Source organism: Mastigoproctus giganteus, chromosome 2, assembly GCF_048544385.1.
Source record: "Mastigoproctus giganteus isolate SK-2022 chromosome 2, ASM4854438v1, whole genome shotgun sequence".
In the NCBI taxonomy this organism is placed as follows: Eukaryota; Metazoa; Arthropoda; class Arachnida; order Uropygi; family Thelyphonidae; genus Mastigoproctus; species Mastigoproctus giganteus.
In genome coordinates this window covers 202,473,729-202,496,341 of record NC_143576.1, presented here as the reverse complement: position 1 = coordinate 202,496,341, position 22,613 = coordinate 202,473,729, and the positions used below count along the sequence as shown (strand labels likewise).

The 22,613-nt window shown below is 37.6% G+C and overlaps 1 protein-coding gene across 1 annotated transcript in view; it reads left to right on the top strand.

Moving 5' to 3' along the window:
• LOC150089919 (putative phospholipid-transporting ATPase IIA) overlaps positions 1-22,613 on the top strand; it is a 359,368-nt gene that overhangs the window by 265,875 nt on the left and 70,880 nt on the right. The window contains exons 20-22 of the mRNA XM_090368898.1: positions 4,257-4,410; positions 8,788-8,919; positions 22,501-22,609. Of these exons, the coding sequence (XP_090225024.1) occupies positions 4,257-4,410; positions 8,788-8,919; positions 22,501-22,609 (395 nt within the window). The remainder of the gene's footprint in view (positions 1-4,256; positions 4,411-8,787; positions 8,920-22,500; positions 22,610-22,613) is intronic.

Sequence of the window (22,613 nt, the reverse complement as noted above, 5' to 3'; positions counted from 1 at the left end):
CCAGCCGTCGGTATTATCGCAAATTCAATGAGATAGTTTACTATCCATTTATGATGGATTGCACTAACAGAAAAGCCCAATCAACAGGTGACAACTAATTGTTTTTGTTTTCTGATTGTGAACTCCAGAAATCCGACTGAACCACGTGGTACGGTTGAAGACAATCTTAGGGTAATCTCCAGTGCTGCAGTCTCTTGACCCGATTAAACGGCATGTTGTCCCAATTAAGCGAAGTAAACCCTGGCTATTTTCTCGATTGAGTTCTGTTTTTTTTTTTTTAAAGATTTGCCCCAAATAAACGGCTAGGTGCCTCTGTAGTCAGAACTGGTGGGCAGGAGCAGTAGTGTGTAGCACACGCTTCTTGATTAGACTGGAGTTCGAGCCCATGACCACCGAATATGGTGGATGCGGAAAGGTCAGGGAATGACTACCGCATATCCCCAGAGCAATATGGCCTTAGTTGCTAATGCTCCTAAAATCCAAAATAACAACAATAAATGGCTGCCCCGATTAACCGGTGGCCCAAATAACTGGAATCCACTGTATTATGATAAAACCATGAGGTTTTATTCGTATAAATATGTCATGCAAATAAAACTTTTATTTTATTTCATTATTTTTGATTCTTGGTGTATTTTAAACGTTTTAGATTTCAGAATACATAAGATTCGATTGGATCTTATTTTGTATAATTTTAATAATAAATAAATGTATTCTGAAATCTTGTCAGAGTAATCAAAAGTTATAAGAATTTTGAACCCAAAAATTTACCGGAAACCAAATACATAAATCCCATATGTTATATTAAGTGAGGGACAACAGTTTAACTGTGCTAGTGTAAACTCTACTACTTTATACCAGTACAGTTTATATTATGAAAGTCTAGGAACTTTTCAAAATTATATACATTTTTTAAGAAGCTGATGCAGGAATTAAGTATATGCTTATTAACCATTTGAGAAGTGAGTTTTCATGGGTGTTCAAGATGGACTTTCCATCAGTGTTAGGCTCTGTGCAGTGAGTTTTTTTTGGAATTTTGGAAATACAGCCCATTCCAGTTATTTGGGACACATCGGAACTAGTGCATTTTGTCCCGATTAAGTGCCTGCCCCAATTATCCGAAGTTTCACGTAAATAGTTATACCTCCCCTTTTACAATTGGTTCACTGAACAATCAAATCACGTTACGACGAACTCAACATAGTAAAGTGCTGTTCACTTTACTATGTTGGCCAGTAAATCAGAGAGTCTTATAATGGGAGATTTTAATTTCCCAGATATTGACTGGAATTTGTGGGTTGGTCACTCACACACCAGCAGGGCTTTTGTGGATTTATTGGATGATTGTTTTCTACACCAGCATGTTCGGGAGGCAACTAGAGGGAGTAATACTCTTGATCTGATTATCAGCAGTGATTCTTCATGCATTAGGAATCTGCAGATAAAGGAACCACTGGGTGGCAGTGATCACAGTGTGCTGAAGTGGGATTTACTCAAGGTGGTAACTACCATCAGAGGTAAAGGGAAGGGTTTTTGCTTTCGTAAAGGCGACTATGATGGTCTGAGACAGTATTTAAATTCTATACAGTGGGACCAACTGATGATGTTACCAACAGCAAATTCAAAATGGGAAGCATTCAAGGAACTAATCTTGGAAGCTACCAGGCTTTCCATACCAACCAAGAAATATTGTTCAAGGTTCAGGCCTAAATGGTTGTCAGATGAAGTAATGAGACATATGGCAGAGAAGAAAAATGCATGGGATACATACAAATTAATGGGTGATATGGAAGCCTATGATAGATATAAGTTGGTCTGTAACCAAGTCACAAAGGAGATTAGGCAGGCAAAGGCAGATTATGAGAAATCCTTGGCAAAGGATGCAAAGAAAAACAGAAAAGAGTTCTTTACCTATTTAAACTCAAGAAGGAAAGGGATGAATCAGATTGGTCCACTGGATGTTGATGGTTCAACAGTTGAGGATCCAGCTCAGGTGGCTAACAATCTAAACGAGTATTTTGCATCTACATTCACACATGAGGAGTTATTCAGGAAGGGGAATGTCGTAGGTGAAGTAAACATTGGCAGTGGGCTAGATTATTTTCTAATAACTGAGAGGAAAGTGGAGGAGAAATTGTTGAGGATAAACATAAAAAAGGCACCCGGGGTGGATGGGATCTATCCAGTTATATTAAAGGAGGCAGCAAAGGAAGTAAGCAAACCCCTAGCCATAATTATGAGAGCTTCTTTGGACTCAGGGGAGGTACCCATGGACTGGAGATGTGCAAATGTAACCCCAATTCACAAAGGAGGGTTAAAGGCTGACACAAGTAATTATAGACCTGTTAGTTTAACTTCGGTTCCAGGAAAATTAATGGAGGCACTGGTTAAAGAAGCACTGCAGGATCATCTGGACAAGAATTCAGTTATAGCTCAGACACAGCATGGTTTTGTTAAAGGCAGGTCTTGTCTGACCAATTTGATTGGATACTATGATGTAGTCACAAAAGAACTGGATGCAGGGAATAAATTTGATATTATATATTTGGATCTTAGAAAGGCTTTTGATACTGTTGCGCATGGAAGACTGCTGCACAAATTGGAGAAGTGTGGCATTGGAGGCAAATTGCTGCTATGGATAAAGGGATGGTTGAGTGGCAGAAGACAGAGAGTGGTAATCAATGGACACTGCTCAACGTGGACTAATGTTATTAGTGGAGTTCCTCAGGGTTCAGTGTTGGGTCCATTGTTGTTTTCTGTATTTATAAATGATATTGATGATGGTGTATCAGGCTTAATGTCCAAGTTTGCAGATGATACCAAGGTTGGCAGGGTTGTTAAGGACACTACTGATACTATGCTGCTGCAACAGGATCTGGAAAGGTTGAGCAGATGGGCTGAGAGGTGGCAAATGAAGTTTAACATTGACAAATGTAAAGTACTACATATGGGAAACAGTAACCCCAGATCAACGTATCAACTCTGTGGTACTACGCTGACAGTGGTAGAGAATGAAAAGGACCTGGGGGTAATTGTGCAAGCAGATATGAAGTTCTCTGAGCAGTGCAGACGAGCTGCAAGAGTAGCTCATGGTGTCTTGTCAATGATATACAGGAATTTTTCTAGCAGGGATAAGGAGGTGATTATTCCCTTGTATAAGGCATTGGTCAGGCCACACCTTGAGTACTGTATACAGGTCTGGAGGCCTCATTTCAGGAAGGATGTAGAGATGCTGGAACGAGTACAGAGAAGGGCAACAAGATTGGTGAATGGAACAAAGGGTTGCTCTTACAAAGAAAGGCTTAAGTTTTGCAAATTACAGAGCCTGGAGACTAGGCATCGGCGAGGTGATCTGATAGAGGTGTATAAGGCTTTGAATGGCTTGAGCATGCTCAATGCCGATGGGATTCTTCCTCTTGCTCAGAATAATCACCTGAGAGGGCATAAATTCAAATTGAGGAAGGACGGATGTCGGATAGATGTGCGGAAATTTGCCTTTAGCCAGCGGGCAGTTGGTTTGTGGAATAGACTCCCATCGCTTGTTGTTGAAGTTGATAGCCTAAATAAATTTAAGGCTCAGCTGGACAGGTATTTCGAACGAACGGAGGGGTGAAATGGGAGTAGTGGTAGTTTTCTTTTTTTTTTTTTTTTTTTGGCTGATGCTGAATAAGCTTGCTTTCTTGCATCATATGCCTCTGCTAATGCTAATGCTAATAACCGGCGCTTACTACACATCATATAGTGGACGGTACTTTACTATGGTGAGTTCGTCATAACGTGATTTGATTGTACAGTGAACTAATTGTAAAGGGGGGGGGTACATTTTATTTTTTAACTATTTACGTGAAACTTTGGATAATTGGGGCAGCCGCTTAATCTGGCCAAAATGCACTAGTCCCGATGTGTCCCAAATAACCGGAATCGACTGTATATCTTTTAATTTTTAAAACACGATAGTTCTGAAAAGGTTTGTAAAATCATATGCTTTCAGGTTATTTAAATTAGGACCCCTTTCATCCAATTAAGCTTCTGCATTATTACTGTTAATTATGCTGTGTTGTTCTCCCAGAAAACAAAGCTTGTTTTACATTCTGATTCAGACCCTTTCTATCATGCAGGTGAGTAGGCAATTCATTTCAGTCTGCCAACTTGAAATAAGACTGAAAGATCCATATTATTCACCATATTGATAGAAGTGGAAACTAAGTTCTGTGTTAGTTCTACTCACTTTTTTCCCCCTCCCCTTCTCTCTCTAGGAGATGGAGGCAATGATGTAAGTATGATTCAAGCAGCTGATGCAGGAATTGGAATTGTGGGAAAAGAAGGAAAACAAGCATCTCTAGCTGCAGATTTTTCCATTACTCGTTTTAGTCATGTGGCCAGACTGCTTCTGGTTCATGGAAGATACAGGTAAGAAGTATACTGTAGAAGAGGTGTCAGTTTAATATACGTTAGTTGTTGATTCATGTTATTCATTTTAAATATTTTAAATGTTTTAATTCATTTAAATGTTTTCTAAGTGGAAGCTTAAAGTTAAATATGTGGTACTGTAATATAGAGAAATTATTATTGTTAAACCCTAAGAAGTGATAATTTATGTTTACTGCTCTATAGGGGTAAAATTAATACAGTATTATTGTTTACCACACTGAAAATATATTGCATACTTGTAAGTAGAAGGAAAACCTGCTCTCTTGGCTTGGTAATTTACCTTTAAAGAGTACATTGGTGCCAACACAGTTGAGAGAGAGAGAGAGAGAGAGAGAGAGAGAGAGAGAGAGAGAGAGAGAGAGAGAGAGAGAGAGAGAGAGAGAGAGATGATTACTGCTGATGCAACAATATGTTTATTTGCAAATGCTGGACAAATGGAGAGAGAAACCTTTTAACTATTAAAAGGAAAAAGGTTAAACAAGAAATTTTGCAGTTATTCTTGTTTTAGCAGTAATAAATTGTTCATTTTATTAATGAGAATAACCATTTTAAACTTTACAAATTTTACATTAGTATGTATATACTGATTTAATTTTATAATTAATTTAAAATTATTTAATAAAAATATACTGATGTAAAATGAAATCTTATATATAGGAGTTAAAAAATTGAAAATTTTAATTTTTCAATTTTCTAACTTGAAAAGAATAGTGACTCACACATGTGTGAGTGAGGCACTGTTTTCTTAGGAGTGTTGAGTTAAGCCCTGTAAGCCATTCCTGCATTTTTTGATGATTGTTATTACTGTTTAATTTCAGACAGAGCATCAGTGTTTTACCTAAGAACAGTGCATGTTCATTGTTGAATATTTTTTAAATTTTTATTCTTACAAGAGATGCTGTTGTGCATTCCAAGAATCCAAGAGGGCATTCATGACAGAACATAGTCTATCTAAACTGAAAATTTAACTGGAGTATAGATTGCACACACTTAGAATTCTCCAAGGAAGTCAATAAATAAATAAATTAATTAAAACAGCAGTGGCAAGTGCTCACAGGGCAATAAAAAAATTAGGCTTGCAAGCATAATAGTGCTCTGTGAACTGAAAAGCACCCAAAAGGTGCAAAGTTCATACTGTAATCTGCTATATTTTTATATAACAGAATCAGTAACCTAGATTGTTTTTCCCCTGAGAAGCATGGTTTCATTTGTCTGGTTTACATGACCAGAGAAATCTCTACCTAAAAAAATTTCTATTTCATTAATGATTGCTAGTATGGATTCTGTCAGTGGCAATACACTAGTGATATATTGGCTTATGTTGCTCATTTTTGGACAAGTATGATGGAAAAATTTGGTGAAACTCAAGCATATGCTTTTGACATTTCTAAGGCTTTTCGTCATGTTTAACTTAAAGGTCTTCTAAATAAGCTCATGACAGAATCCCATCTTATGGCCAGCTGACTGCTCCCCCCCCTCCATTTGGTTATATCCAGGCTTCTTTCTGATTGTTCACTGCGGGTGATGGTAGGTTGTGCTGCGCTTCTAACTTCACATGCTGGTGTTCCTCAAGGTTCGATTCTGTATCCTACTCTTTTCCTGTTGTATGTTAATGATCTTCTTCCACTGACTGAAAATCCTACCCATAGTTTTGCTGATGATAGCACACTACATTCTACTTTCCAGTTTAAAAAACCTTGTCCTATACAAAGTCTTAATTTCTTGAATATCCACTCCCAATAACTTTGATCTCCAGGTAATTCTTCAGTGGAGAAAAGGAAATTTGCTAATTTCAATCCGAAAACACAGACCGGTGTTATTTCTCACAAATAGGAATCTACTGCTCGTGTGCTCAGATTTATAGAGAAGATCACATATCTCTAATAGTGTTAACCCTGACTTCTGATCTCTGCTGACATAAACACATCACAATTGTCTCATCTGCATCAAAAAAAGCTGCATTTTTTTTCTTCTTTTTTTTTTTTTTTTTTTCTTCTCTGTGTTACTTTTCTTCTAAATGAGTAATTTATACAAATCCCAAATCTACCCTACCATGGAATGTTGACATGTAGTAGTAGTAGTAGTAATAGTAGTGGCATGTGATGCAAGAAAGCAAGTGTATGAGCTTATGCAGCTTATGAGTGTATGTTTGGGATGGTTCCCTGAAAAACCTCTCTCAAGCTTCTTGACTCCATTCAAAAGAGGGTAGCCAGGTTAATCTTTGTGAAAAATGGCTTATTAGACTAATTTTTTACGAAGACTTTCCACTTTCTGCTGTATGTCTTTTCTGTAGATACTTCCACAGGCACTGTTCTTCTGAATTGGCATTTGCAATTTGTCTATTCTCTTTAAAACCAGTCCGTACAAGTACCACAGGCAGTCAGCATCCACTCACTATCCAATTCCAGACTCACAAAATCAACTCTTTCTCTTCCTCATTTATCCTTTCTATTTCTGTTTTCTGGAACAACCTTCCTTCACATGTATTTCCTGAGGCGCCTCCGTAGCCAGGTGGGAAGGAGCAGCAGTGCATAGCACACGCTTCTTGATTAGACCGGGGTTCGAGCCCGTCACCACCAAATATGGAGGATGCGGAAAGGTCAGGGAATGACCACCGCATATCCCGGAGCAATATGGCCTTAGTTGCTAATGCTCCTAAAAACCAAAACAACAACAACAACAACATGTATTTCCCAAAAATTACAATCTACAGAATGTAAACTTAAACATTAAACTTGATATGTGTTCATCAAAATTATTAATGAACGTATATTAAGTTTAATGTCAAAGTTTGCAGATGATACAGAGATTGGCAGGGTAGTTAATGATGGGAATCAGACATGCTACTGAAGCAAAACTTTTAGATAATTTAGGCAGATAGGCAAAGAAGTGGAAATTGAGGTTTAACATTGTTAAATGCAAAGTACTGCATGTATAGGCAGCAGTAATTCCAGAATGGCATACCAGCTAGATGGTATCACATGTAGGGTGTTGGAGAACAGTGACCTAGGGGTAATTGTACAGTCCAACATGAAGTTCTCTGAGCAGACAGGCTGTTCATGTATCTCATTGACAGAACCCCAGTTTGTGGGGTTCTGTCAGCATGGATAAGGAGGTGATTATCCCATTTTATAAAGCCAGTGGCTAGGCCACATCTTGAGTACTGCATACAGGCCTTGAAGCTTCACTTCAAGAAAGATGTAGATCTGTTGGATCCAGTAAAGAAGAGCAACCAAATTAGTGAAGAACCCAAAAGAGTACTTTTACCACAAAAGACTGGTTCTTTAAGGAGACTTAATTGAAGTGTTTAACGATTTAAATGTATTGAGTAAATTTAATGATAATGGTATGCTAACTCTTTCATACAACAACACACACACACACACACACACCCCTTAAATTGAAAAAGAATGGCTGCAGGATAGATGTATGAAAATTTGCTTTCAGCCAGAGAGTAACTGATTGTTGGAGCAAACTACCAATGTTATGGAAGGGGATACACAAATAAGTTGGAGGCGGGTAGTCCACCCCCCCCCCGGCTTATGCTGCATAACCTTGCATCCTTTCTTCATTTGCCATTAATAATAATACTAATAATAATTAAGCTTTCTTCCTTGCATTATTTGTTAAACAGTGAAAATAATTTGTCTGGAGTTCTGTGAATCACCACACCATTTTGGAAGAAACCTTGAACCCAGTTAAAGTTGAGTCTACAATATCATAAAAAAAATATTGTTGGGCCAGTGTTTTTAGCAACTGACCATTAATCAAATGCTGAATGATACCATGAGATTATCACACAGTTTGTTTTCTTGGGAGAAGATGAAAAATATTGTTGGTTCCACCAAGACACCACCTGCCATATGACCAATTTTAGTATGAATTTGTTGGAAGAAATTTTTGGCCAGCATGTTATTTCAAAGGAATTATGGCCACTACGTTTCTCTGACTTGACATTCCCTGCATTACATTTTGTGGGAAACATTAAAAGAAAAAGTGCATAGTAATAGTGTACAGTCTTGCATAATCGTTGAATAGGATGCAGGAGTTAATGGATAACCCTGTATTACCATTTTCTCTAAATTGCCCATGGTTTCTATGTTTTATGCTTTTTGAAAACTGTGGGCATGAAGACAAAAAAAATTTCTTTTATTTTGTTAAAATATATATGCTCACCTTAATTTCTAAATTTGGGAAATGGGGGAAAAAAAAAAAATCTATGAGATTTTTGCTTATAAATATTCTTTTCTGATGATATAGATTGTATACTTAAGCTTAGTAAACTATTTAAATAAATGTGCGTGCGTGTGTGTGTGTATTTCTTAAAAAGTATCCCCTCTTTGTTCTTTTTATTAGTTACAAGAGATCAGCCGCCCTTAGTCAGTTTGTGATTCACAGAGGCCTTATAATATCTACCATGCAAGCTGTATTCTCTTCAGTGTTTTATTTTGCTTCTGTAGCTCTTTACCAAGGGTTTTTGATGGTTGGGTTAGTATAACTTTTTTTTTGATGAATCCTTGTTTATTTTTTGGCAGTATTCACTTATCTACACTAATTAAGTGTCAAGTTTTTTCTTGTGTCAAGCCAAGTGAAATATTTTCTTGACCGATGTTTATGAATTTATTAAAATGTTAAACATTCAAACCAGTGATATGGTTTGATGACAAAGAAGTTAGATAAGTAGGAAAGTAATTTTGCATTATTTATGGCATAATATGGTGATTGTTTTTCAATTTTTATATTAGAATTGCCAAAATGAAAGGAAAACGAAACTTATATAGCATTTCTTAAAACATAAAAATTCTCATTTGCTGTAATTATAAACCGTGCATCTCTCATTAATTGCTTTTATTTATTTCATTAAAATATAAATTTATTTCAGCTCTGGGTAAATATTTAATTTAAATGTAACTGAATATTTATGGAATGTTATATGGCAGATTGGATGAAACTGATCTGATTGAGCTCTTCTCTCTTCAGTTGTGGCAATGCAGTGATGAATTCGAAATGACTAATCGCAGTGAAATGTACACAAAAGAAGTGCCAGGAGTCATATTTCCTATGAACTATCCACAAATAAATTGTCTATCTGTGTGATCAGCAGCATTTGTAAAAAAGTTTGTATGTAGTGGTCTTGATTGTTTAACTATCTAGCTGCTACCATGGTGTTTTTTTTACCCTCACCAAAAACAACAAAACTTATAAATTTAATTATCTCTTAGAATTACATCAGTATGAATTTTAGTATTCCTCCAGTATGATATTTTCTCTCAATCTGCATCATTAATTATTTTTTTAATTGGAAGAGTATAGTCATAAGAAAAAAATTATGACACCTTGTATATTAATTTTCTGTGTGTGCACCGTGAAGCAGCAAGGAAGCCTCCCCTCTCCCTGGGCTAAAAGGAGCAAGCATGGATTTGAATAATTTTCTGCCATTAGAGACTTCAAGCTCAAGATCGGAAATGTCTGATGTCAGTGACACTAATCAACCAAAAAGAATTTGGAGAGAAGTACAGTGCAATGAGATGCCAAACTTTTTGGTGATACTCTCTCTCTCCAATCAGCCTGTAGGCAAGTTATCACCATTTGTTATCCAGAGATATTTGGAATCCATTGCTGGAACACCAAAAATGGTTAAACGTCTACAATCCAAAGACCTCATGATAGAAACAGCATCCTCCAAACATTGAGTGGCTGCTCAAAACAACAACTTTTTGTGGGCTGCCAGTATCTGTTACCCTCCCTCACAATATGTTAAATTCATCCAAAGGTGTCATCACAGAATGGGACCTAATCAGTGTCTGAAAAAGAATTAAAGAATTGACCAATCAAAAGGTAATCAGCGCCAAACGTATAATGACAAAAAAAGATGGAAATCTTGTTCCATAATGTTAACTTTCAAACACCCCGGATTGCCATCATCAGTAAAAGCTGGTTATTTAAACTGCATAATTCGGCCTTATATCCCTAATCCCAGCACATGCTTCTTGATTAGACCAGGGTTCGAGCCCATGATCACCAAATGCGGAAAGGTCAGGGAATGACCACCACATATATCCGGAGCAATGTGGCCTTAGTTGCTAATGCTCCTAAAAAACCAAATAACAATAACAAATAACCCTAATCCCATTCATTGTTTTAAATGCCAGAAATATGGACACTCCCAGCAAGCAAGTAGAGGTGATGCCATATGGAACCACAAATAGGTTCCAAGGAGCATACTCAAGCAGATTGTACAGCCTCTACTCTTGTTTGCCCCACCTGTAAAGAAAGTCATCCAGCCTTTTCAAAATTGTGTGGAAAACAGGGAAGAAAATACAAAAATATAAAACAGAACATAAAGTGACATACCATGAGGCACGCAGACAAGTTATGTTGACAATGCCCAGCCGTTCTTATGCATCTCACACTCAAAGCTCTCACTCAACAGCAGCTGAAACTGACATATCAATACCACCCAGCACATCTATAGCTAACTGGGTTAAAACTACATTAGCAAACTCAAGAAAAGACACACCTCAAGCTAAAACCAGCGAAGCGATGAACACTCCAATTAGCATCCCGACTGATAATGCAAAGGTTTTGCTTGACAGTGAACAATTGAAAACTACTAAAGAAAGCAAGAAAACTGAATCACCCACCAACAGACTGGTCTATGTCCATTCAGAAATTGAAGAACCCATACTAGAACTCTATGGAAATGACACAATGGATATTGGACACCCCACCTTCCCAAAAAAAGACTAGAAAAAATGCTCCTCATTCAAAAAAGTCAGATGAATCATCCTCAACAAAACCTAAATTATGCACACCATTTTACAATGGAATTGCAGAAGCTTTTATTGTAACACAGATGATATAAAAGATCTGATTAACTGGTTTTCTCCATTTGCCCTTTGTCTCCAGGAAACTTACCTAACCTTACAAATTTTTCCTTCGATAAAGAACTACTGCCTTTATTAAAGAGATTGTAATACAGCTAATGCTGCCCATGGTGGTGTGGCAATACTCATAAATTCAAAGATCCCAACTAAACATGTCCCTATTCAGACTGAATTAGAAGCTGTTGCTGTTCATATATTGCCGTAATGCTTGTCTCAATATACTTAGCGCCAAACCATGCTTACTCTTTAAAAGATCTTGAAGATCTCATCATACAGATTACTCCAGCTTTCTGTATATTGGGGGATTTTAATGGACATTATCCCTTATGGGGCACTCCAAAATTAGATAAACGGGGTAGACTCATTGAAAGACTTCTAGATGCCCAAAACCTCATCATACTTAATACTGGTGCACACACTCACATGCAGCTTCCAAATGGACACACCTCAGCAATTGATCTCTCAATTAGTTCTCCAGTATTGGTCCCGACTATAGAGTGGTACATACTAAAAGATCCCATGGGTAGTGACCACTTCCCAATTGTTTGTAACCTGCTCACTACACAACCACCATTAGATCTACTCTGCAGGAACTGGAAATTCTCTTAAGCCAATTGGGCCAAATTTCAGTCAGCAGTCACTCTGGAAAAAAAAAACTATTTAACTACAGCCCATAGATAAAGTCACTGATTATATCACATCCTGTCTTTTAGTTGCAGGCTAAATACTCAATTCCATTATCAAATTCCATGACCAAACTGCACTTCAACTGCTGGTGGAACGAAGAGTGCACAAAAGTGAAGAAGGAAAAAAACAAAGCATTTAATTTATTCCGTCAATCTCCAACTACACCCAATTCTCAATTAACTACAAGAAGCTAAGGGCGAAAGTGCGTTTCATTCAAAGGAAAGCCAAGAAAGAAAGTAGATGGACTCAATTCGCATCTACTATCAATAGATACACCAACTCCTGATTAATATGGAAGAAAATTAGGCAGCTTTCTGGGAAGTTTCCAACCATCCCTTCCCCAATTCTTTCTTGCAATGGGCAAGAATTCTCTTCTCTAGATATTGCAAATTCCTTGGCCAAAACTTTTGCCCAAGTCTCAGCTGCTTCAAACTACACTCTGGAATTCCAGAAAATTAAGACCACTACTGAACAGAGATCCATCTACTTTCGAACCTCACAATCACTTCCTCAGCCTTCAATATTGTAAACTCTTACAGGCCATTAAAACAACATGAAACAGTGCCGCTGGGCCAGATGGCATATACTATGTCATGCTGCAGCCTCTTGATGACAAAAAAATTACAACTGCTGCTAGTCTTTTTTAACCGGATCTTCCCGGAAAATATTTTTCCAACCTCTTGGCACCATGCTACAGTTTTAGCCTTTTTGAAGCCTGGAAAAGATCCCTCCACTCTTTATAGTTACAGACCAATCTCTTTGTCAAGTTGCCTTGGTAAAATTCTCCAAAAAATGGTCCACCGTCGACTCATTTGGATCATTGAAGCTCAACGTGTACTGAGTAAATGTCAACATGGCTTTCGCCAAAACAGGTTATCCTTAGATCTGATGATCAAGGCTGAATCTGAAATTTGCAATGTCTTTGTAAAAATTGAACACCTTGTTATGGTCTCCATAGATATAGAGAAGGCATTCGATACCACCTGGCAGTTGGCATTCTCAGTGACCTTCATGCTCTTGGTCTATATGGCAACCTGCCCATATTTATTAAGAACTTCCCCCAAAGCTGCACTTTCCAGGTTTGTTATCAAAACTCCCTTTCTACTATCTTCTCGCAGAAAGGAGTACCACAAGGGTCAGTACTGAGTGCAACCCTATTTGCCCTTAGAATTGATTCCATTACAAAAGAACTTCCAAATACTGTGTAGGCATATTTTTACGCTGACAATCTCTATTTCTTGCCATTCTTGAACATGAGATCCATTGAACGGCAAATGCAGATGACCTTAAGTAAAGTGCAAAAGTGGGCTGAGCTCAATGGATATCGTCTTTCCCATCAGAAAACCGTTGCGATCCGCTTCTGCAATCAATGCAAATTGCATATAGACCCCGAACTTCGGATATCCAATTGCACCATTCCGATTGCCGATAATATCAGATTCCTGAGATTGATCCTTGACAGCAAGTTAAACTTCTTTGAGCACATTAAATTAATATGCACTACTTAGAGGGGAACAGGTATCCTGTGTGTTATCAGACATGGGTTCAATATCTCTCTATTACAGAGGAGAAGTCTGGTTGGCCTGCCTCCCTAAAATCCACTCATGCACACCTTCTCAATGGTAAGCCCTGTTACGTCACTTAGGTGGCAACAAACGTGTAGAGTGCTTCTCTTCAAGACGCCTGGTCAGCGTGAAGAGGAAAAGACCAAACCCTCCAGCATATGATAGCACAACAAAGCAAATGGCCCTCAGTCCCCAGCAGCTTTCACTCTCCCTCTTACGGCAGCGAGAGGATCAGAGTGGAAGCAGAGGGTGCTAAGAATCTCTGGGTACGATCAGGCTGCCATGCACGGAAACTGAACTTGGCCTGTTATAACGTAAGATCACTCATCGGTGAAGACAGGATATTAGAGCTGGAAAAGGAATTAGAAAATGTGAATTGGAATATCATTGGTTTGGCTGAAACAAGAAGAAGAAATGAATCACTTATAAGTTTATCAAGTGGAAATCTGCTGTACACCAATGGAAACAGTGAAAGGAGTGAAGGTGGAGTTGGGTTTCTGGTCCATAAAGATTTTAAAAACAACATTTTGGAATTCAGAAGTACATCACCAAGGGTATCAAGACTAATACTCAAGATTTCTAAGAGGTACAAGCTAAAGATTATAATGATTTATGCACCTACATCGAGCCATGATGATGAAGAGGTTGAAGAAATGTACACCGAAATTGAGAGTCTTCTAGATGAGCAGAAAACCCACTACACTATTATTATGGGGGACTTCAATGCTAAGGTTGGAAAAAGGCAAAACAGTGCAGAAAGAGGAACTATAGGAAATTTTGGAATTGGTGAAAGAAATAAAAGAGGTGAAAGACTTGTGGAATTTGCAGAATCTCAAGGACTGACACTAATGAACACTTTTTTTCAAGAAAAAGGTGAACAGAAAGTGGATATGGAAGAGTCCAAATGGATTAACAACTAATGAAATCGACTTCATCCTCACTAACAGAAGATATATTGTGAATGATGTTACCGTCCTGAATAAGGTAAATGTTGGAAGTGATCACAGAATGGTAAGATGTACACTTGATATAGATGTAGGAAAGGAAAGGAAAAAACTGACTCGAGTAAATAATACAAAGGTCTTTGAGATAACAGAAGAGGAGAAAAAGCAGTATGTACTGGAACTTAAGAACAAGTTTGAGCTTCTGCAGACTGCTCAGGACCAAGATGTCGACGAGGAATATTACAAATTTCTGAAAGTGATAAAGCCCAAGAAACCTATAGGGAAAAAGAAATCCAAAGAAGAAAAAATTAGTCAAGAAACACTTGTGAATGTGAAACGCAAGAAACACTCATGATGAACCAAAGATGACAAATGAAGAGCAAGAAAATCACTGATAGGGAGAACATTGAGTATACTGAGTTATGCAAAGCCATTAGAAAGAGACTCAGAGAGGACATAAGAAGATTTAACACAAGAAAAGTAGAACAAGCCTTAAGGGAAAACAAAGGATTTAAATCAGAAGCCATGAGCAGTAATACAGAAAGACAAATGATACTGAAACTGAAGAATAGCGATGGTGTATTTATAAACAGCTGAGAAGGCATAATTCAAATAGCAGAAGACTACTATAGAGAATTATACAAGGAGCGAGGTAATGATGCCAGCATTGGGGAAGATGGATTCCAAAGTAACAACACGTACGACATACCCGATATTCTTCCTGATGAGGTAGAACATGCATTGAAGAAAATGAAGAATCAGAAAGCCCCGGGGGAAGATGAAGTTACTGTAGAGTTGTTAAAATTGGGAGGAAGAGACATAACACAAAAACTGCATACCTTTTCGGATGCACAAAGGGCATTATCCCTTATTCATTATGCCTAAGCAGTGGAATAATGCAATCAATAGTTTTGCTCCATAAGAAAGGAGATAAATCAGAAATTGGAAATTATAGACCAATTAGCTTGTTATCCCACATCTACAAGTTGTTCACAAGGGTCATTACTAACAGATTAGAAAGAATACTTGAGAATCAACCGAAAGAGCAAGCTGGCTTTAGGACAAGATCTCAACTATGGATCACCTTCACGTAATATCACAGCCAATGGAGAAAGGAAATGAATATAAAACACCATTATGCCTGGCATTTGTGGATTATGAAAAGGCATTTGACTCCATACAGCATAAGGCAATGTTTCGGGCACTGGAAAGACAAGGCATAGATACCCCATATATTATGATTTTGAAGAAAATATATGAGAGTCTACCTCCTTTATTAGACTAGACAAAGACAGTAGGAAATTTAAAATCGAGAAAGGAGTTCGACAAGGAGACACAATATCTCCGAAGCTGTTTACTGCTGCCCTTAAGGAAGCTTTCAGAAGATTAGACTGGTCGCAGAAAGGAGTCAATGTGAACGGAGAGTACCTAAACCAGTTACGATTTGCAGATGACATTGTGGTCATAAGCCACGATCCCAAAGAATTAGAGGAAAATCTTAATCAGTTATGCACAGTTAGTAAGGATTTTGGACTAAAGATGAATATGGCTAAAACAAAAGTAATGATGAACAACTATGCCACAGAAAGGGACATAACGATTGAAGGAGCAGTAATTGAAAAGGTGGAGTCATATACTTATCTGGGACAAGTTATTAGCTGTAATAATGATAAATGGCTGGAAGTCAAGAGAAGAATAAATTTTGGATGGATAGCATTCAGGAAATATAGTCACATACTGAAGAGCAATATCCCAGTTTGTCTGAAACGTAAAATAATGAACCAATGTATGCTCCCCACCATGACTTATGGAAGTGAAACTTGGGCACTCACCAAAAGAATGGAAGAGAAGCTGAGAACTACACAGCGAAGAATGGAACGAATTATATTGGAAATCAGACTGTTAGATAAGAAGAGAAACACATGGATTAGGCAGCAAACTCAAGTAAAGGACATTCTTATCAAAACTAAAGAACTAAAATGGTCTTGGGCAGGACACATAGCTCGAAGACATGATGACAGATGGAGTACGAAAATAACAGAATGGTACCCAAGAGGAGCTGGAAGACAAAGGTGGAGATGGATAGATGAAATTCATGAGTTTTTGAGTAGTAAATGGATGGCCAGTGCTCAAAACAGAAGGAACTGGAAAGTTGCTGGAGAGGTCTTCATCCTGCAGTGGATTGAAAATGGCTGATGATGATGATCTGTCTGAAAAAGCTGAACATGCTAACAGCTTTATCTGTCCTGTCTTGTGGAGCAGATTGTACAACTGTTCTTACAAAGGGTACTAGGAAAGTTTTGCAATACAGCTTTGTTTATTTAATTTTTTCAAAGTAATTTCCTCTACATTCAATACACCTCTCCATCCTCCGAAACCAATCTTTAAACCAGTTCTGCCAAGTTTCACTAGGGAGTAAAGCACACTCGTTGTCCCAAGCCCGTAGAAGGTCCTCATCACTGGAAAACCGCCTCCCTTTTAGCTTCATTTTCACATGCGGGAACAGTGAAAAGTTGCAGGGAGCAAGGTCTGGACTGTAGGGAGGGTGCTCGAGAAGTTTCAGTCCTGTCGTGGTCAAATATTCGGTGCAGGCTTTGGCGCGGTGAGCTGGAGCATTATCGTGATGGAGGTACCAGGTGTCCATTCTTGACTTTGGCCACAGGTTCTTCATAGATCCAGTGACTTTAGGCAGGCATTGTTCAGTATACCACTTAGCTGTGACTGTCTTCTGCGTGTCCAAAACGACACGTTCCGCAATTCCACTCGATTTGAAAAATACAGCTATCATTTTCTTCTTTACAGATCGGGATTTTCTGACAATTACGGGTGTGTCGTCATCATCAAAGACCCAAACTTTGTTTTGAGCCTTGGTCGGCAGATCGTAATAGTACAGCCAAGTCTCGTCACCTGTCACGATGTTGTTCACATACCGAGATTGTCCCTTATCAAACTTTTTTTTAACATCTCCCGGCACCAAGTCACACGTCGTGTCATCTGCTCTTCAGTCAGTTGATGCGGCACACAGAGAGAACAAAGTTTCTTCACGTGCAAATGATCTTGCAGAATCGAACAAATTGCTGGTGCATTTAGGCCCAAAGTATCCTCTATCTGTTGGTAGGTCACTCGCCTGTTTTCGTCAAGCATTTTCCTCACAGCAGTAACGTTTTCCTCCGTAACTGACGTTCGTGGCCTTCCCGGCCTCTCAGAATCCTCCAGAGTGAAATTTCGCCTTTGGAATTCTCTATACCACCTGAATATCGTTGTACGATGTGGACAATCATCATCTAGTTCAAGAGTCATTTCTTCTAAGCACTGGTCTATGCTTAAACCACGCACGAAATTATACCGCAAAACTGTCCTTATCTCATTTCGTGACCACGATGCCATCGCAAGCACTTTACACTCTCACTACTAATGAATAACTGAGCCCATCGACTTGGCGCGGCGGCTACTATGCACGTATGAACATGTCTCAACATGCAGCAACAAGCAGCTTCCTGTGATTCATTGTTGCGTCATATTGCAAAACTTTCCTAGTACCCTTTGTATATAGAGCACTGATTAGATCTCATTTGGATTATGGTGCTCCAGTTTGATTCTTCCCGAAGGAGTGTATTGTCTTGGCTGGATCCTATATAACACAATGCACTGTGGATTGCTCTTGAAGCTCGTGAGCCCCCTCTGTACCTCCACAGAAGAATGTATATACTTAAATATGCAGCAAAAATACAATTTCTCTCCGCATCTTATTCAGCCATACCTCTTTAATTCACCATTTCACAATCTCTATAGAAATAAACCAAGTAAAATATGACCAGCAGGCCTATGGCTCCTTGAAATAACACAGAATTATAATATTCCTCTCCACAATAGGCAACAGGTAAAATTTACTCTCCTCCACCACGGACCACCTTTCCTCAACTGACATGTGATACATATTTTCTTCAGTGGGGAAAGAACTGTCTACTGACTCTAAATGTGCAACAACTCCATGCTAGCCATTTCAAAACTATGTTGACTTCCTACCGATATATATGGGTGGTTCCAAATCTCATTCAACTCTTGGAGCAGCAGCAGTGTTTCCTTCTGCTATTATAGCTTCTCTTCCACCTGAGTACAGCAGGTTTTCAGCAGAACTATATGCAATACAATTAGCTCTAGAAAATTTGACTCTTCACCCATCTGCAAAATATTTAGTTTACACTAACTCTCTCAGCTCAATTAGAGTAATGCAGAATCCCTTTCATAAGGATCACCCTGTTATAAATAAGATCAGGAGTTTGCTGTTGAAAATTGAAGACTGCCAATAACTAGTAAAGTTTTGCTGGATTCCAGTACATTCAGGCATTAAAGGGAATGAACTGGCTGATATTTCTGCTAAAAATCCATCAACTTCAGACTTAACCTCTGTCTTCATTCCAGCTTCTGATTATAATATCACAATTCATGCAGCATACCATGCACAGTGGACAGAGCTGTAGCATAAACAAACTCTTCCAATTGAAACAAGATCCAAAATTTTGGCACTCAAGCATTCAGACAGTTCGACGAGAAGAAGTGGTACTTGCACGGATTAGAATAGGACATACTCATCTGACTCACCTCCATCTACTCACAGGCAATGATCCTCCTCAGTGTTCACATTGCTCGGAACATCTAACAATCAAACATATTTTGATCGACTGTGCACATTATCAACAACATCGAACTTCAGTATTTCTTTCTCTGGCTAATCTCCGAGAATCGATAACCTTAAATCATATTATTGGAGAGGAGGCAAATATTAATGAACTTTACTGTTTTTTTAAAGAAATTGGAATTTATGATTGAATATAAATAGTTTCTGAGCTGAAATGAAATTGAGCTGGTTTCATATTAATTATTATTTATAACATTCCTATGAATAGGCGTACTATAGCCACAGCAGCTTGTGTGCCATTAAACACCCATACCACACAGAACAAGTTTCTAGAACCAAACTGAAATAAATTGATGTTGGGTGTGTGTGGGGGTGGGAGAAAAGAAAAGAAGAAGAAAAAAAAAAAAAGAAGTTTCCAGTGCTTCTCAATATCAGTGAAGATAAAGAAATAGAATTTTATTTTGGAGTATAAGGCATGTCAGACTTTGGTAATGTCAGAATATGGATCTCTTGCAACTCTGAGTTGCATTGCCAGTATTATTAAGAATGCAGAATTGACACAGAAATAACACAGAATTGGAACATTCCTCTCCACAATAGGCAACAGGTAAAATTTACTCTCCTCCACCACGAAATGAGTATTACATTGTAATTGAAATTCTGTATCCTAAAATCAGAACAACTAACAGTAAGTGGGCTTCATGTTGTCCTTGGTATTTATATGCAATATTTAAAGCTTACTCATTTAAATTTTCGTATCAATGAGCAGCTCAAATAACATCAAAAAATGAAGTATGATGCATTTCCATTAGGACTCTACTAGTTGGTAACATAAGAATCACTTGTTTCATGCACCCTAACTACATATGAATTAATTATTTCATGCGCACCCAACTCTTTAACTGTCAGTTTGAGGGAAAAAAGGACCAGCTTATATTCAGGCAACTGAATGCTGATCCAGAACAGGAAAACAAGAGGATTATAGTATTAATAACTAATTGAACCAGAAAAGATCTGACTGAAAAAAAGTGTAGCCCTCATCACTAGTGATGATATGATAGTTTGTTTATAGTCTTGGCTAATAATGGCACATAATAATATTTGCAAAAATATTATGCGCTAGTTTCTATAGTCTTGAATACCCAAGGCCAGAGGTATTTGACTTTGTTGTAACTGTATTATTGCAGCAGATTTAGCAGTATAACACGTAACAACGAGTCATGCATTTCTCTTTTGTGGTAGTGTATGTGCCAGATCTCACAATGGGTGCACAGTGTTTGTGTCTGTTACCCCAGAACCATGGCTGTGGTTGAATGAGTATTACAAGAATTTTTTTCAAAATAAGAATAAACTGTCACAAAATAACACTAAGTTGATTTTCACCATCTGAAGTTTCTTCAGTTCTGAGCATCCTACCTATGTGTTCAAATGTTTTTGGTTCTTGTACTCAATACAGGACCTTTTGTGTTTTATTTCTATTATTTAATTTATTCTTTCTTAAATATATTTCCTCACTTGTTTTTTCTGTGATGAATTTTCTTTCTGCATCTGATTGTAATTTCTATTGGGGGGGGGGTTATTTAATGGCCTCTTCAGTACTTCCCTCCTTTTAGTCTCAGTTCTTGAATGAGTTAGTACAGGGGTCCCTTGCCAATTGCAGGTTTGGTATCTGTAGATTTGAGATAATACAGTTTTGTATTTTGGTATTTGCTTACCAAAATTTTACAATCTGTGTTTTGTTTTATATGTATGCTGTTCGGCCCAGTTTCTTTAAACAAAAAAAATATGACAGTTATCGTCTCTTTCCCAAAATTATGGGGAGGGGGAACCTAGTAAGTATTGCAGAGGAACAGAAGACTTAAAAGTCAAGATTTAATTATTATTTTTCCAAGATGTATGTTGGACTAGTTTTTGTAACACTTTGAAGATTACTATGTTTTTTGTGAACTAGTATTTATTTTGCCCTCTGTTGTGGTCTTTAAACATTCAATGTGGTCTTTAAATGTTCAATTGCTGGCTGAAAGTGAATTTGTGAAAAATCCAGAAAAGGAATATTGGAACATAAGTAAAAGTACTTGATAGGTTTCATCATTTCTGTATTACTTAAATTGAAAATGAAGTTTTGTCTGTTATTTTCATGTGTTTTATTGTTTTTTTTTTACCTTAATTTCCTACTTTCTATGGACCTTAGTCTTGCCAACCACAGGGGATATGTTACTTTTCAGGAACATATCCCCTGTTTGGCAAGGGATTCAATTCCTATACTAGAAGGAAAGATTGCCATGTCATAGAACCATTTATGTTCATCCAAGCCTATAGCAGAGCTTGGGGTGATTGAAATGCTGTGCCTTTTGGATTTTGTCATTCACCAAGATTCCGTGGTTTTGATGAGATGAGTTCGCCAGGTGAATTCTTTACATTTTATTTCTCATTTGCAAATGATTCAAGGAAACAAGCTTGTACAGCATTAGCAAAAAAAAAAAAAAACATGACAACTACCCACCTCCACCAGTTGGCTGTCTATTCCTCCTAATAATTTGTCTAAGCCTTCTTTAAATACCCACTTCCACAACACTAAATGTTAGTTTGTTCTAATGATCACTAAATTGCTGGCTGAAATCAAATTTTCACACATGCCTCAGTAAGCTTTGTGCGCTTTCAAAAGTGCCTTCCAAAAGCTCTTTCTGATTTCAACACTGAAAAATATCTACATTTGTAATTCTTGCATATGCCTTTTCTTTTGTGCATGTTTCATTAGCTGCAAGGAAGCCACAGGCTTTTGCTGCACTGGCAGAAAAAAAGAAAAAAAAAAGTAGATAAGAAAATACAAATTATATACTTCCCTCCTCGCGTAGTTAACTATCCAGTTGGCGTCTGAATTTCTTTTAACTGTCAGCTCAACTACCCGTGAAGGCAGCTTGTTCCAATAATAAACAACTTACTGGCTAAAGGCAACTTCCTACAATTTAGTCTAAACATCTTCCCCTGTATTTCGAATTTATGGCCCCTAGTTTTGTAATTCTTTTTAACGGTGAAAATTCATCCTTCATTCATTTTACTTACCCCTCTCAGAGCCTTATAAACCTCAATCAGATCCCCTCTAAGGTGCTTTGTTGAGGATGATGACCATTTAGTCATTTCAAAGTGATGTACAAAGATTTTTTTAAATGAAGTTTTCTAAGAAATACATTTTAAAAAATTTGGAAGTTTTATGCAAATGATTTATAGATATGTAAGATTTTTAAAAATTTTATATTGGGTTTATCCACCCAAAAGGTCAACAACTGGTTTAACTATGTAATGTATTTTGCTCTCATCAGAATAAATGCATATACATTTTATTACAGGTATGCAACTGTCTATACCATGTTTCCAGTTTTCTCATTGGTCTTAGATAAAGATGTTTCACCAGATATTGTTCTCACTTATCCAGAATTATACAAAGAATTAACAAAGGTAA